The 16977-nt window shown below is 39.0% G+C and overlaps 1 protein-coding gene across 1 annotated transcript in view; it reads left to right on the top strand.

Moving 5' to 3' along the window:
- The first annotated feature begins 2002 nt into the window (after positions 1-2002).
- The window catches only part of ptprja (protein tyrosine phosphatase receptor type Ja), a 37797-nt gene continuing 22822 nt past the window's right edge, over positions 2003-16977 (top strand). Inside the window, exons 1-3 of the mRNA XM_058645464.1 lie at positions 2003-2379; positions 15426-15447; positions 15542-15736. Coding sequence (XP_058501447.1) covers positions 2314-2379; positions 15426-15447; positions 15542-15736 — 283 coding nt within the window. The 5' untranslated portion in view covers positions 2003-2313. The remainder of the gene's footprint in view (positions 2380-15425; positions 15448-15541; positions 15737-16977) is intronic.

Genomic DNA, 16977 nt, shown 5'->3' with positions numbered 1-16977 from the left:
TTATGTTTTCACTAACTTTTGAGTTCTTGTCCTCCATTATGGCTGCAGTGTAACCGCAAATGTAATGTTACCCCATTTACTCGCAAAGAAAGTAACTTTTTCACTCAACTTGATGGAAGAGAGCCAAGACTTTTGAGCTCTTGGCTGGTGAGTAAATAGTTCAGTAATGTCAAATGTATTAGTATTAGGGGAATGGTTGGAAAGCGGAAAATACAAGCAAAGCATTTTTTGTTTTGTTTACAACCATTCCATACTGAAGTTAGAATAAACACAACATAAATCCATATCAGCATCATTTGTCCAAACACACTTCAGGCCAGTGGCGGCTGCAGGTCTTTGAAACAGAGAAAGCTCATTTCAGGTCCAGTTATTTATACGTAAATTCTTCCCATGAACTGGTACAAGGAAGCATGATAATTATGATAAACTGAAACAAGGAAATTCTACTCCCAGCGTCCATTTCTGTCCAGTGCTCCATTGACTCCCAGAGACACTGAGCTTCCCTGGAAGTGACGATTTTGCAACAATTTGCTATTCTGTGCTGTCTCGTAGCGTTCAATTGAAGCTGAGCTTCCACTGGTTTTAATGGTTCTGTGCTGCTACAGGGATGTATGAGAAGAATTATATAGTTTAGCACTTTCTAGCGCACTTTTAGTAATGAAATGTAAACACTGAAGTACATATTTTACTATTTATTCAAAGGCATTTTAGAGGAAGCAGAGCTTCCGTGTTTCCACTGAGAGGAACCGTTTGGTTTGGTACGCTACATAATGTTTAGTGTTTCCATTAGGAATAGTACCAATAATAACCCGGCCCTAATGTTCTATTTTTGGCACCCTTCCCTTGGGGTACCAGAGTAAAATGGATTGGTTTCACCCACGATAGTCAGCCGATTGGGCAACAGAAAAATATCATTCCCTTACGACCACAAAACAGCTGGATGTCCTGATGTGTCACGTTCAGTGTCGTCATTTGTTGTCTGCTGCCCCTGTACCGTACTGTACCAAACCAGTACAGTACGGTACAGTTATGGTACCCTGACCAATGAATAACCAGTACCAATTTAATACCGGTTCTTGATACTAAGGTGGCCGACAGGGGCAAACGCACTGCAACGACCAAAACACATGCAGAAGGAGAAACAAGCTGCATATTCACAAACGCTACAGATTCAAAAGCACAAACAGAAACACATGCATCGACAGAAACATGCTGCAAAAACAAAATGATGCAAAACTGAAAACACACACAAATCCCAAAACACCAGCATATTCAATAACGGTAGAGCTCCGCGTCTGTGGGGGGCACTCGCTGTCGTGCAGCTCTACGAGCAGCTGTTACGATGCTCGGGGACTACTTAATTCTTACTTTATTGAAAGACCTGGTCATGTTAAACAAGAGGATAAAGGTTGTAACCCCGCAGTTTTTATGATCAGTGTTTTAATTCGGCAGTAGTTCACTCTGGGCGTAGTGAGATTTTGTGGTACAGTGGTCACTTTTTGCAGACTATTTGAGTCTTCACTATTATTTTCTGAAATTGCATTATGTTTACAAAAAGCGGCCACCTTATTGGTCTAGCACAATCACATTACTGTGTGTGTTTTGGGTCGCTGCAGTGTGTTTGCCCCTGTCAGCCACCGTATTTTACCCATCTGTAGTCCAGAGACAGTGATGCAAATCTGCATCTTCTCTCAACTCAGCACTGACTTTGGATATAATCCCATCTCCTGTTTGGTCTGACGTTTCCTCTGACTCATAAATGACCTTACAATTCCTTGCTACGCCCCTGCTCTTGTTAAACCCCTGACCTCTCTTTTGTAGCAGTAACTTCCAACAAAGTTTCCTCACAACATTTGCATTGGCAACATTTGCAGTTAGGAAAAAAGGACCCTACGGATACATTCCTTCACCCTGATTGGCCAAGTTATGGCAAGAATGTGGGATGACTCCTTTTCATTTCTGCATGAACGGACAGCCCTTTCTTCCCTCACAGTTTCTCTCATCAGGCTGTGACACCGAGCTCGGGGGGTGATAGTGAAGCAGAGCTGCTGGACTGAGGATGAGAGGAGTGGCAACACTCTCCACCAAACTTCCCCCTTTGCCGCACCAGGTCTCCGCTCCTCCTCGTTAAACTGCGCAACAACGGCAAAAACAGAGGTTTTCAACTTTCTCTCAGAGTTCAATAACTCATTTGTTGACAGTATCCGTGTGGGAAGTTTTTTTGTTTGTTTGTTTTTATTAAGCGACGACAAAGTTTGGACATGACAACACTCAGGTGGTAGAGGAGACACTTGGGTGTTTGAGTGAAGCGTCATGAAGCCACAGCTGCTGTGCGCCGGCGTCTCTCTGTGGTCTCTGCTGGTCTTCAGCGTACTCAAGGTAAGAAAGCGGCCATTCATGTGGACTAATTAAAGTCAGCGCAGTTTGGGTTTCATTCACGTTGACAGGGAGCTTTGTTTGGACAGTTTTTATAGCACAGACTATACTGAGTGTGGCTGTGTGTGGCTGCGTGCACCTGCTGCTGCTGCTGCTGTGAGATAATTGACCTCAGACTGAAGACAAGTACCGACACATTATAAGATGAAGAGGGTTCCTTTAACTCAATCTTTATTCGTGACAGCAAGTACTTCATACAAAGTAGTGGGATAATTATTTAAATACATGGAGGAAGACAGACCTAAAAAGATAATTTGACACATTCAAACACGGCTACTTAAACTGCTAAACACTCAAATACGTACATTCAAACTAAAGTTTGCAAGTTGGATGAAATTGTCTCTAAATAACTTGCCAAATGTATTTATTTTTTTTATTTTTTATTAATAATAAACCGTAGTGTTAATTTTTTTGTTATTATTGTTGTTTGGATAGCAGTTATTTAAATTTGCATGCATACAGTACAGAGAGCTAGGTAGGTAGCTAGCTAGCTAAAATACAAAAATACTAGATGCTTAGATGTTATGTAAGATAATAGAACACAATGATGCATCATGACTTTGAATGGTATGTTAACAATTAAATAACACAATATAAAGTGTACAAACACACTCAGCTGCTATTCATAGAACGGAAATAAGATTTTAGAATAGAATATAAAAACATTGGTAACATAGTACACCGTTATACAAGGAGTAAGGAATGAAATATTGTAATGTGAATGTGAATAAGTGTGAGCAACACAAATCAACACAGTTAAATACCTGCAAACCCAGTGTGTAATTATTTACATGTGGCAGGAAAGATTCCCTAAAAAAATATGTTTTTTTTTGTCCGTCTAAAGCTTAATTTTCCAGTTCCTCATCCGTCTGTTATACTTGTGGAAAGTACCTAATGTGTGATTCTCTAACTCTGGTATTTTTTCATTAGTTACTGATTTATTCTAGACTGCTCAGGTCAGTATAAACAGTGTGTGAAAATACTGCACGTCCATCACAGCAAAGTGTAGTCACAGAGATGTCCAGCAGCCTCTGACCCACCTGTCCTCACCTCGCTGGTCTTTCTCGTCTCTCTAACAGAGAGAGAGGTTGAGAATGGCATGTGAGGATGTGTGTGTCCAACACAAAGGGGTCAGGAATGGAATGAGGTGCAGCCCAGTGTCCCTTATTCTGTCCTTTCTGCAGCCCTGAGGGACTCTCTGACTCACTTGTACCTGAGTGGTCAGTTTGTTTGCAGACCAGATAGATTAACTAGATCAGTGGACTGAAACACTTTCATTTCTTGGCCTCCATGAGAGGACTTTCTCTAAAGCAACACGCGGAAGAATGCACATCACAGTTTTGTGCCACAAAGCCCCTTAATTAAGAGGTGTGAGTGGATATATAAGTGTTCTGACTCTGTCTCACCTTAATGTGAATGTACACAGAGGCGTCTGTGGAGATAAATGATTGGTTTTTAAGGATGATACTGGAAAACTCGTTTTGGTGTGAGGGCATGTTGCTAAAGGAGCCTCATGTTTTAATGTCTTTATGCAAAGACGTAATATTTATGTACAGGATGCTCTGCGGATCTCATTTAAATCAGAAAATGCAGCGAAATATACACACATTTTAACTGGGGGCTCATGATTAATCTGCATTGTACAACTCAGTTGCTCGGTTACACAACACAAAATTCTTTGACTAGTCTTGTGGAGTGCAGATTTAGTTTTTAGAGTTGAATTTGAAAGTAGAAAAAGTGGCAATGTCAGGATTGTACATTGCTTCTTTACCCTGTGTGTTCATATTTTGGTTTTGTCTTGTGGAATGAAGCTGCAAAACACAAATATAAGCATATATTGTAAACTGTGACCCTCTTATTTAGTGAGCTGGAAACTTCGTATTTGACCTTTAAGACTGGGAGAAACAGTTGAAAGCTCTAGATCAAACAACTGACAAGACCACAGTCGGGACAATTTTGGTTTTAGTTCTTAAATCATAGGCCACACATGTGAATGTGGTGCTGCACAACAAGGCAGGTTGACAAATGGACTGTGTGAGTGTATGCACTTTTGAGGCAATCGAGAAAAAAACTTTGTTTCCACCAAAACTTTAGAACATTGAACCTTGTGATGAGAATTAAATGTTCCCACAGTTTTACAGGAGAGTCAGAAACATGATTCCCAGGACTTTCTTGTTCCAAACCTGTCACACTCTAAACATCTCATCCTTTTGATGTAATAAGAGATTAGAGGCCTGGTTGTCTCATTTGCTGCTTTTGGACATTATGATTTTTTGTTGTTGGACAAACAAGTGTGTGTACGTAAGAGAGTAAGAGGCAACAATTTTAATTATTCTCCTTAATTTATTTCTACTTTCCCCGATTGTTGTCTTTTCTATTTTTGTATTTGCTTGTATCTTTGTGTTTTTAAAAATGAATTTTCTAGCAGTTGTTTTATGTTGCCCTTCCCATGTATTGGTAGCTCACAGTTTAAGAAACGTGCATCACTGTGTTTGAGGCTGAAATAGTGACGAGGGAAAACAGCATCCACAGATGTGAAGTTCCCATGATTATAGTCTTTTCCATTTTATAATAAATGGCTCTTAATACAAGTAATTTTGTAATATTTGCAATAAAACCATAATCCATAGCAATATTTCTAAAGTAAAGATAGGACTGGACAAAATAGCTAAAAACATAATCACGATAAAAGGTTTCAAATCAGTCGATAAATATAATTATCATGATAAAATGTCACATTATTAAAGATTCAGTTTTGCTGTTGGGTGAACGTTAAAGACACCAGTTAACTTTGGTTTTAAACTTCTTTCTGGAAAACAGACGCTTAGCACCGTCAGATGCTAAGCGTTACAAAAAGGGAATCTAAATTTAGAAACAGTTTGTTTAAAAGCAAAAAGGAAGTAAAAGTACTGTACACTTCCCTGAAATTAAATCATTTGCATATTGACATTTTCCACTCACTCATGTGTTGTAATGATTTAAACATTCACTTACATAAGAGCCTGTATTTTTATCAGTGTAATATGAATACATTTGACAGATGCACTGTATAATTTAGTTAGTTCCTTTGTTCAACTTTCAGTTCCTCTAATATGGCTGACTGAACAGTGCAGAGTAGTGAGAAGCCCGATACTATTACAACCACATAGTTATGATCATTACATTTCTGCTCAAGGTCTGCGAGTGAATGATGGGACATCTTTATCTACATCATCATGTACCAAAAAACAGAGTCTGTGAAAAAGACAAGTTGGGCAAAATAAGTGAACACACCTGTTTGGATAACAATGTGTAGTCCCTTTAATAGAAAACCATCTGATGTGGTCCAAAGTGCACATTTTCACCATGGATGGGATCGTCATAATGCGGCTGCACGAAACTGCAGTGGCGTTGTTTTATACGCAATACAAACACAAACTGGTGACGAGCAAAGTTTTATTATTTTCATTTGTACTGAATCATTAGAATTAGTTAATTAAAAAGATTAGTTCAGTACTTCCTGCATGGTCGGAGCACAGACTCAGTCTTTTTAACTGAGCTGCAGTTCGGCATTGTTCGGTTTGATTCCTGTGTCAGACGTCGCACTCATGACTCTTCCAGTCAAGACACTTAATTACCAATGTAACCTTTCAGAGCAATAATTGAAAATGCACCAGGTACCAGATACTATCCCTAATGGAAAAGCAAAGCAAAGAAAAGTAGCACTATCTATGTAGTGGGAAAATGCCATAACTGGAATGTTAAAGCAGTAGTGTGTACGTTTTAAATACAAATGAATGTCCATTATATTCAAACCTTTGCCAAATGTGTTCACAATAGCAGTATTTGGAATCTCATGTTGCTCAGTAACTTTCCCACACTGCACACAGGACGGCAGCTCAGTGTTAGAGCGAGTCGTCTTTCAACTTGAAAGTTGTGGGTTTGATTTCCGGCTCTGCTACATGCCGATGTCCTTGGACACGACATTGAACCTCATGTTGCCCATGTGTGATAAAAAGTGATGCATACACATAGATGTGCTGTATGTAAGTGTGGGTGAATGGCAAATATGTAGTGTAAAGCAGCATTGAGTGGTCTTTAAGACTAGAAAAGTGCTATAAAAATACAGGCCATTTATCTATTTAAGGTAAATACTGTACAGGAATTCATCCACAATAATATAAACCCCCATTTTAAAGCCACCAGAATTGCAATTTTGGTTTTCGCTTTTGTAACCCACAGAGTCGCCCCCTGGTAGCTGGAAAACCCTGCCCTTGTTTTGTATACAGCCTAAATTCAGGACACAGTTTGATAGGATAACTTTTCTCGCACCCAGTTAAAAATTGGATGAAAAATAGGCCTAAAAAAAATTAAGTGTAGCTTGTTAAAAGGTCGTGCGTGTGAGGTGACAGCTTAACAATCACTTATTAATGACCCAGGAAAGTAGAATGTTTATCATAGTATGAAGCCTTTTTTTGTTCCCAGCCACAATGTGTGTATTTCTCTGTCTGTGGCCTTCTCACAGCTTGCAGAAATGAGATCATGATGACGTGGCTATCAGTGGGAAACATCTTGGAAGAAGGAAACGTGACGTTTTATGAACGAACCGGTCCGTCTGTGGCTATGGACTCTATCTTTCTGGCTAGCTTCTGGTATAATGCCTTGCACTTCTAGAAAATGTCAGTGACGTATGACGCTCATCATGAACACAAGTATCTCTTTCCAAAAATGCATTGGTCTCACTGTGTCCACACATTAGAAAGCACGAGCCTGCTTGTTTTCCATGTCATTACTGGATTCAAGTGCAAAAGTCACAAACCAAGTGCTTCTTCCACCCACTCGTACCCCCCATTCAACAATATCAAGACAGTCCGGTTTCAAATCAACATCCCAAAACATGATGCCTTCAACTGGGGCTGCAGCTGGAAGTTCAACACGCACAAGTTGAATTACAAAGAGTCACAGTTCCCCAGTCTCATGTAAATGAGACACAGAATCCTCTTTCAGCCTCAAAGGCCTCATTGTGAGCAGCTATCATTTTATCAGTGGCCTCTGAGCAAATCATGGCCACGCAAGGCTTTAGACGGGATGAGGAATTATTAGTTTTCTCCACTTTTACTTGTCTCTTTGTCTTTTGGTCGTACTGCCCTTCCAAATTCAGTGCTTCAAGCTGGATTTTATATGCCCTAGATGGTAGAGGTGCATAATGATTACAAAGGGGTATCTGTGGTAGTTTGACAGGGGAGTTGCTGATAGCCAGGTGATAAAATGTCAGGTTTAAAAAAGTCCTTTGCGATTCAAGGTTTCAAAGGATTAAAGAGCTTTATTGTCATAATGCAACACTAACATGAAATTCACCTTTCTCCATGCCACTACCTGTTCACTTGTGTTGATTAAGAAAAGGGGATTTGTATTTTTGTATTCTCTCCTTTTTTCTTTAAATGACAGAATTGTGACACATTGTTTTAACCCATTCACAAACCACAGAGAAGCCTTATACTAGTATCACAACATCTTTGCCCTCGCTTTCTTCTCTGCAGATGAGTATACACCACACCCTCCATTTTAACACATTTTCAACATCACACCGATAAAAAGAGTGTGAGGCTCTGCCCTCTGCGTTCAGACATTTGGGCGTGAGTTTTTTATGCATTCATGCACGTCTTCCTCCTGTTGTATGGCATTAAACTCTAGCATTAAGAGGAAGCTCTGAAATGCAAGCGCATTGTACTCAGATGTGTATCTGCAGTCAGCAGCGCAGCACTCTGAACCGTACTGTGCACAGCACTCCGGACAGTACACACTACGTCACTGATTTCCATAGCCTCTGATGTGGCCCATGATAGCAGCAGCAGCAGGACTGTGGTGTGGGAGGCTGATACCTGGAGACAAACACACTCACAGCTAAAGCTGTCATGTGCAGGGAGCTTTTTGGAGGCAGTGGATATTTTTAGCTGTGACTTTTGGCATTGTTTTATGATTCACGTTCTTATAGCATTCGGCAGAAGAACGCCCGTATTAAAATTCTCTTGGTGGAGCGCTGCGCCGTCTGTACTACTGTAAACAAGCATATAACAACAACAGGTACAACTTACCTCTTACCCAATGACCCCATCATTGGGTAAGAAGTAAGTTGTACATGTTATCCCATAAATTGTTTAAATGATACTAGTAAGTAAATGAACTAAATGTGCATTGCTTATGCCCGGCATGTCCACCAGATTTTGTACGGCCCGCAGCTTCGGTTTTATAATATATTATTTATTTACTGGGACAGAAAATTGGCCTCAGTCACGTGTCATCCCCATTAGCTCAGCTACCCAGCCGGCACAGACAGATTCATGCATTCACCTCCTATTATGATATCTGACTCCAGATGTGAAAGAAAGGCAGAATTTTTCATTTGTTCACTCCTGCGTGGCTTAGATTTTGTTACATTGTCATTTAAAGATGACAAGGAAAGTACAATTATTATAAAACAGTACATTTGTATGTAACTTTGACTGTTGCCGCAGGGAATCTTCACATTATCAAAATCTGGCCCTCGTTAAAAAAGGTGATGCTAATGCAAATAGTGACAGTGAAGTTAAAGAGATATGGTACCTGATGCATTTTATATGTACGTAAAAATGGACATAGTGCTCCGGTTGCCACTGGATTTGCAGTTTGATTTTTGACATGTCAAAATGTGCCACGGTGTATCGTTGGTTTTCTCTCATTAACTCACTCAGCTTCACTTTACAAAGCAGAAGACTTTGTTCCTTTTTATTTATATATATATAGTGAGTCACGATATACTTCTTTTGTTTTGGCGGGTCAAAATCTTTTTGGTATATTAAAAATAAGAGAAGAAGAAGGAGATGTAACTGTCATGCTGCATTATGTAAACTTGTGTTTGAATTTATCTTCTCTGGAATAATGTACTTGGATGAGGTCTGAGTAAAACTCTGCTTAATGTTATTACTGGCTCTTAAATGCCAGCTGTTGCCTCCCACCCTGTGTGTTATTTTTTTACCCTCATATTCAGATTCAGGAATCTTTATTTATCCCCGTGGGGCAATTGAGAGATCAGAGAGCGGCACAGGGGGAAATAGAAATAAAGAACAAAGAAAGGAATAAGTGTCTTAGTGGTGGATGAGGGGATGATCAGTGAAGCACAATTACATATTTCCCCCACAAAGTTATGCGGTTAAATTTGTACCACCATGTGTTTAGTGTGTCCTCAAGTGGTTTTACACCTTTATACTTAAATGGGTTTAAGTACAGTCTGATTATCTAAAAACAGCTGTCAATGCAAACGTTATACATGAACCAATCATCTATAAGTTAACCTACACCTGTTAAATTAGACTAGGGGTGCACTCATATACAGTATGGATCTGTTATTGACTGTAAAATGTAAAGTTATTTGCTATTACGACATGATCTGCAATAACTGGCATATCAAGGGCCAGGAGATGGCAAGTTGTCAACATGCAACTCCACTGCTGGTGGAGAAAAGTACTGCACATACATGTATAACAATGAATTAAAGAAAACAACCCATTTAGATATAAAAAGGAGAAGCCATTAGTAATGGCTAGAAAAAAGCTAACTAAGCAAAGGGGAAATAAATAACCAAAAAAGTCTTCTTTCAACAAGACTATTCAGTCTCATGTTCAAAAATCTTACCTAACGTTAAAAATAATCTAGTTATCTTTGTTTCCCTAATGTTAACTACAATCTTACTCTTACTTACTAACCTGAATGTAATTATTAATCAGCACCTCAGAAATGAGGTTCTGCCTTTTAGGACCAGGCTTTGGTCCACATGAGGACTACTGGACAAGGTCAGTGTTAATAGCAGAAAAGATCCCAAAGGGATAACACACATGGGAGTGCACACACACGCACGCACGCACGCAGGCACGCACACACACACACACATACACGACTTCAGAGGACATTGCATTGACTTAGATTAATTTCCTTTACCATAATTACTACTGGCCTACTCCTAACCTTAGCCTAACTTTAAAACATGTCTTCACCTAAAAATGTAATCATTTACATAGGACCAGGTTTTGAGGTCAGTGTTTATGCCAGAAAAGGGTCCTAAAGAGGCGATGAATACAGGGACACTCACACACACACACACACACACACATACACACTCACTCACTCACACTAGCTTGAGTCAGATAACGTGGTTTTTGCAGAATTCACTGCTGCAGTGGAATCCACTTTCTCCATTCAGCAAAGTCAACAAGGGCACCTAAAGCAAACCCTCCACACCATGCAACCTTGTGTAATTCAAGGATCAGAAAATGAAGTATTGTGCCATTTTCTCTTTCTTCCTGTTTTTGGTACAACTTATCAGATTGTAAGAAGCTAAGGTAGACTGATCACCTTTTATGGTGATTTGTTGATTGTCTTTGAGTCAGAGTATTATTATGGAGGAAGGAACTGGGCCGTTATCAGGTGGTGAGCTGCAAAGGCAGACTGTTAAAGGGAGAGAGTGGTAGGCAAGCCTGCCTTTAGGGCTGATGTAATGTTTATATAGTGGTCAGTACACTCATTTCCTCCTCTCTGTAGCCCAGTCAAAGGGCAGAGATAGAGCACACACAGGTCAAGGGGGTCACTGACTGAGTCTCACTCCTTCAAAATGTATATTTAACTCTGCTCCTCCCAAGGTAACATTATAGAATCTCTCAGTGTATCTTCATGTTGTGCTTCTTCTTTTCTTCTAGTGGATTTACAAAATCTCAAAGTCAGAATTGTGAAGAGTGACATTTTTTGTGTGTAATACTGACAAATGTATCACAGCCTTGAGTTTATCTACTAATACTGATACAGTCTTTTGACAAAATGACACTTGTCTGTTTTCCACAGCTCACATGGTCACTGCAGCATGGCAGACAAATGTGTTCTTTCTCACATTGTGGTCACATGACGTTGGTGGTGCACGTCTCTCTTTATATCACTGAACCATTCCCATGATATTTTGGATTTTTTGGATCATATCAGATTTAACGGTTCTCTTATATCCGATCAGGTGATTTTAAACAGCATCAAAACGATTTGATACTAAATATTGTTTAAGTCTGACGAGATAATTAACATTTCAATTGCAGCTTTAATGAATCTCTGTGGCAGAGATTTGGAGTAGAGCAAAGATGGACAGCGGATCAGCAAAGGAAAAAGAGTAGGAGTATCTGGATGAGGAAAGAAAACAGAGCAGAGCCGCAGGGAAGGATGACTAGGGATGGAAATTAGAATCAGTCCGATACAGGTCAAAATCACTGGGTCGAATATCGGACAGATACAAGTCCTATATCTCATGCTTCACTATGCACAGACTGTAAAAATGTAAATAAAAATCAGCAAAAGCATTTGAGCTGAGTCATGTGTGGGTTGTTTGTTTCTTCCTTCTAATATCTGTTACACAGTTGGAGATGACAAATGAGATGACAAATGTGTTTGTAACAGCTTCATAGTTTATAAATGGTCCAAAATGACTGTATCGGCCTAATATCGCGTAGATACTCCAGTTTGTGATATCGTAATCGGACACAATAAAGTGGTATCGTCCCTTCCTTAATGTTAACCAATTAAAGAGGAAAGCAAATGTGAGAAAGTACTCAAACTTATATTTGGAATTTACAATAGAATAACAGTGAATCAAATAAATAAAAATAAATCTTATATATGTAGCGATGTGAGGTAAGGAACAGCATCTGAAAAAAAGAACTAACAGACACATGGGTGGAATATACATAGGATGACCAGCACTATGAATGACTTCCAGCCCTTAGGAAATTATCCCTGAGGGACAGACTTGCTTAAACGGATTTGTTCCATAGTAGCAATAGAGAATCCTCCAGTTTAACAATGAATATTGATATTTTTTTTAGCTGCCACCTTGACTGTTTTGACAATTTCTTTTTGATATGAGAAAAGAGCACTTTTCCAAAAAAGCCAAACATCACCAAGACGCAGTCTGTGGATAGATGTTACATTTCTATTGTTGCCACATCTAGCAAAATCTGTGATGAATTGGTCTGTATCTTGAGTTGATAGAAGAAGTATTTACAGGCCTTCCTCCCACGCTTCCGCTGACACAGGAATGCCTAATGTCATTGTTTAATTATTGCGTTATGCTGCAAAAGACAAAAATGGGTTACGGTGATAAAGCTAAGATGAGCACTTAAGTTTAACAGCATGACTATCATTTGTATTTCTTTGGCAGTATTTCCCAAATGGGAATTTGGGAGTCGGGTATTTTCTGGTCTCAGGGCCGAGCCATTTTAGGCTTGAGTTTTTATTTATTTATTTTAACTTTTTATGTTTATCTGGAAGAAATTAAGTGACAGAGAGGACTACAGGGAGAGGGCCAAGGGAAATAAGACATGTTTTGAAGAGGTCACATTGCAAGATGATGCAAGAAAGGACATTTTCATAGTGTTATAAATGTAACTTTGACATTCTGGTTTGAGACCACGTTGTACAGTGTTTGATCAGATTGTTTTTTCTGTTGTTGTTGTTATCCATTCAATTAAAATATCTTCTAAAACTTATACTGAGATTGTTATATATGCCTGGTGGTAACATACAGTATTTCTTTCTGAGGTTGCGAAAACAATCCACTTCGTATTGCAAATTATCTTTGACGGCATCATAAATGGCAGATATTTATTCATTATTATTATTTTTTTGTTTAATAGTTGTTAGTCATGCATCCAAAGTGAAGATTTCAGGTGTTGTGAGGTTCATTTTTGCTTTTATTGATCAAATCTTTATCTCTTTAGTTTATGACATGTTATGTTGTAATTTTTTGTGAAGTGCTAAATAATCGTAGAAGTGCGTCTCCAAACCTAAGTTGGTGAGGATCATGTTCACTGTGGCAAATTCTCTTTCATTAAAGGTTATATGTGTGTATATAAATGACTGACCTTGAGACATTCTCAAATGGCCATTTTCAACCGCACTGTTCGGATGTTAGTGTGAAGCGTAGCCATGCCAACGCGTTGCACAGCCAGCTGGAGTGTGGTCCTCCAGATGTACGTGTCCTCACACAGGCTGCTCCTCCTGTTAATGTCAAAAAGGACAGAAAAAGGCAGGAGCGCTTCTTCTTTTTCTTTTTTTTTATCTCAGCCTATGACGAATGATTCTTGGTGATAAATGTTTGAGATTGTTAGAAATCTTTCAAATCGCGTTATCATTTCTGTGAAATATAAAACCTATAAATGTACAGTATATCAGGCTTTGATGACGTATTCTGCTGCCTCACACTTCATGTAAACACACTCCACCAAGTCCTCAAAGACTTTGCACCCTTGAACCCCTGGTGCCCCACTGTGGCACCGTCATACTTCAAAGAAAAGAGTCTCAGAGGACTGGGAGGAAGGGCAGGGTCACTGCCGTGAATAGAAAAAGGAAAATTAGATGAGGACACTAGTCTTCTGGGACGTGTGGGTGGAAAATAGCAGTGGGCATTTGGAGCAAAACTGCTAATTTTGTATTTGATGGGATATTTCCTTGAATATCCTAAACTCAAGTGCATGTGAACTATTGAACACAATGCAGGCTCCATGCTTTGTTGAGCTCAGAATAGCAGCATCAGAAACCTTTGGTCACTTCTGCAAACAAACATGCCGTTCTAACGAACTAACTTTATGTTTGTCACTGCTGCCACCTTATGATAATAGATACTACAAACAAATTTTACTTTTTAAGTTTGTGTTATTTTTCCCCCCACACTTTAATTGAATTGAAATGAATTGAATTGAACTTTATTCCTCCCCCAGGGGGGAAACACACATTCACAACACATTCAACAGCTGTTAAGAAATGAGAATAGAATAAAAATAAAAACATTAATTAATTTATTACTATTACAATAAATACGTACAGTGTTTCTAAAGCATGGTTTTGCAGCACAATTGTAAAGAAAATGTGTACATCTCTATTCTCTACATGAATGAATGTGATGTCTGTTCTGTCATTGGCGGTGGTGAATGATTAACTATGTGATTTTTCAGGGGAGAGAGTTTTGCAGGTTTGTGCAATGATGGCATGTATTTAATGTTTAGCTGCATGGTAAACAGACTGAAAGTCATGGCGTCAGTGAGCGACTCCAGGCTGTAAGTTTTAGCTAATGAGTAATGTAGAAATCAGAGCCATGTGTTTGGTCCTGATACCAGGACACAGGTGATAACCACAGCACAATTACAGAGATTGAGCTGGAGCTAGTAAGTGTGGACATGTTTGTAGTTGTCTGGAGTTGAAGAGGAGAAGTACAACAACAAAAAAAAGATCATAATAGAAGAAAGAATAATATCTTCAATAACCTCCTCACATGGAAAATTACCTCAGGCCACACTGATGATTACAGAGAAGTGGCCTTTTAAAGTCTATAACTTTATGTCTATTACTGACTTTTTTGTTGAATCATTCAAGTTTATCCCATATTCTTGACTTGTTGTGTTTTCATTTGCAGTGTAACTCATATTTAATCTATTATGGCGGTAAGTTGGTTAAGTTGCGTTTCCACTAGCATAGTAACTGGTACAGGTACTTTCTGCAGTACCTGCTCCAAGTGAGCTGAGGCGATACTATAAGTGACGACACCAGACTGCCAGCCACTGATTGGTCAGAGTGCCGTCACAGGAAGAGACGTCCGGCACAAGAATCAAGCCGAACAATGCAGAACTGTAGATCAGTTAAAAAGACTTAACAATTCTAAAAATTACCAGAGAAATGTCTACAATCTCAATATTTAACAGAAGAGTCTGGTGTAGGTGGTATTTTGTAGTGGAAAACCAACCTAAACCGTGCCGTACCATAGTGGAAAAAGGCCATTCGACTTTGCTAAATTGGCTGATGCTTAGTGATGTTAAACGGATGGTTTCTGAGTTTCAACTGGGTGCTTTCATTTTGAAATCTCTGTGCTGATGAGGATGAGTTGAGTGCTGATGAGTTGTTGCTAAATGATTTTCACTGTTTTCTCGTTTTTGTTTTCATCTTCACAGAGCTCCAATGCAGTATGTGCTGGTAAGTACAGATAGTAATAATAAGAATAAGAATATATTTATATTGCATATAGGCTTCTTAATATTCTTCTTTTTCTTTTTTTCTGTGTCTTTAGAGAGGCAATGTTACAGCAATGAAACAGAATCTTTGACAGCAACAACGACAGAAATCATCTTTGTATCCAGACCAAACTGCGCTCTGTCTATTGGGGACAGTATCACTGGAAATGGCTCGCTAACTGGTCTGAGCCCTGGAACTGTCCACCAAATCCTCTTAAGCTGTCTGCAGTGCTGTAAAGAGATCACAATGAGTACGTTTTCTCATTTTGTTTGATTACTTTGTCCAAATTGTCCACCGCATGACCGTCTCACTGTCGTTTTAATGACTGGAAATAACAATAGCTCTGAAACACATTATAGATAATATACAACAACACAAAAACACTTTGTTCCTCCCCGCTCATCGATTCAGAACCTGGTCAAATTGATCTGCTCAATCTGACATCAACCACCTCCTCCATCTCTCTGAACTGGGCTCCTCCTCCTGGTCAGGTGTTTATTTACAGGTTGGAGTGGCACAGTGGAGGAACGCCAGTGGCCAGAAACACAAATGACACCTTTGCTGTGCTGTCAGACCTGAACTCTGGCACTGAATACACAATCACAATTACTGTATTACTGTATTGTCTTTGATTAGCTATGTATACACCAATCACCTTTTATGCACCATGACAGCATGTTATACATCTGTTGACACATACATTTATAAACACCTATATTCAATATTCAACTTCCACTCATTGATGAAGCTGTTAACATGTTGATCGAATTCAATACACTTTGCTGCTTCACATTGGCAGCAATAATGTGAATATCTTAATATTACTATACCTGCTTTTTCTATATTGATTATGATTATCAATGTATACACCAATCTCCATTAATGCATGATGACAGTAAGTGATATTAACACCTATACAGCAGCCTGTGGAAAAGTGATAAGGGAACTTGGCTTGTAACCAGAGGGTTGCCGGTTCAAATCCCCAAAAGGGCTGGGGTACCCCTGAGCAAGGTACCCAACCCCCATTGCTCCCTGGGTGCTACTCAGTGTGGCAGCCCACTGCTCCTAATTCTATGATGGGTCAAAAGCAAAGGAATAATTTCCCTTTGTAATATTTTAATATTAAAGTTCTTTAAGATATCAGTTATAAATGCATTACAGCGTGTCATCACTATTGATTATACATATACTACATATAAAGGCTAAATTGCAAGGCATAAAATAAAGATTTGATAATGGACTTTGTGTTTACCTAAAAAATAATGTGTGAAAACAACAGCAATTGAAAGTCATTAAAATAAATTGATAATAAATGAATATAAATCTGCATGGAAGCAGCTTGATGATGTTGGTCGAGGCAAAGTGTCTCTTGTTACTATGACCACAGTGTCGATGTAAATAAAACAATGAAAAATGTCACTGGATTAACGGCTGGAGTGAAGCACAGATTTACTGTCACAGCAGTGGCTGGAGACAACCAAACAGAAAGTG

The sequence above is a fragment of the Solea solea genome, chromosome 12, assembly GCF_958295425.1.
Source record: "Solea solea chromosome 12, fSolSol10.1, whole genome shotgun sequence".
NCBI classification, from domain to species: Eukaryota; Metazoa; Chordata; class Actinopteri; order Pleuronectiformes; family Soleidae; genus Solea; species Solea solea.
The sequence above is the reverse complement of the archived record's forward strand: the minus strand, read 5'-3'. Positions and strand labels throughout refer to the sequence as shown.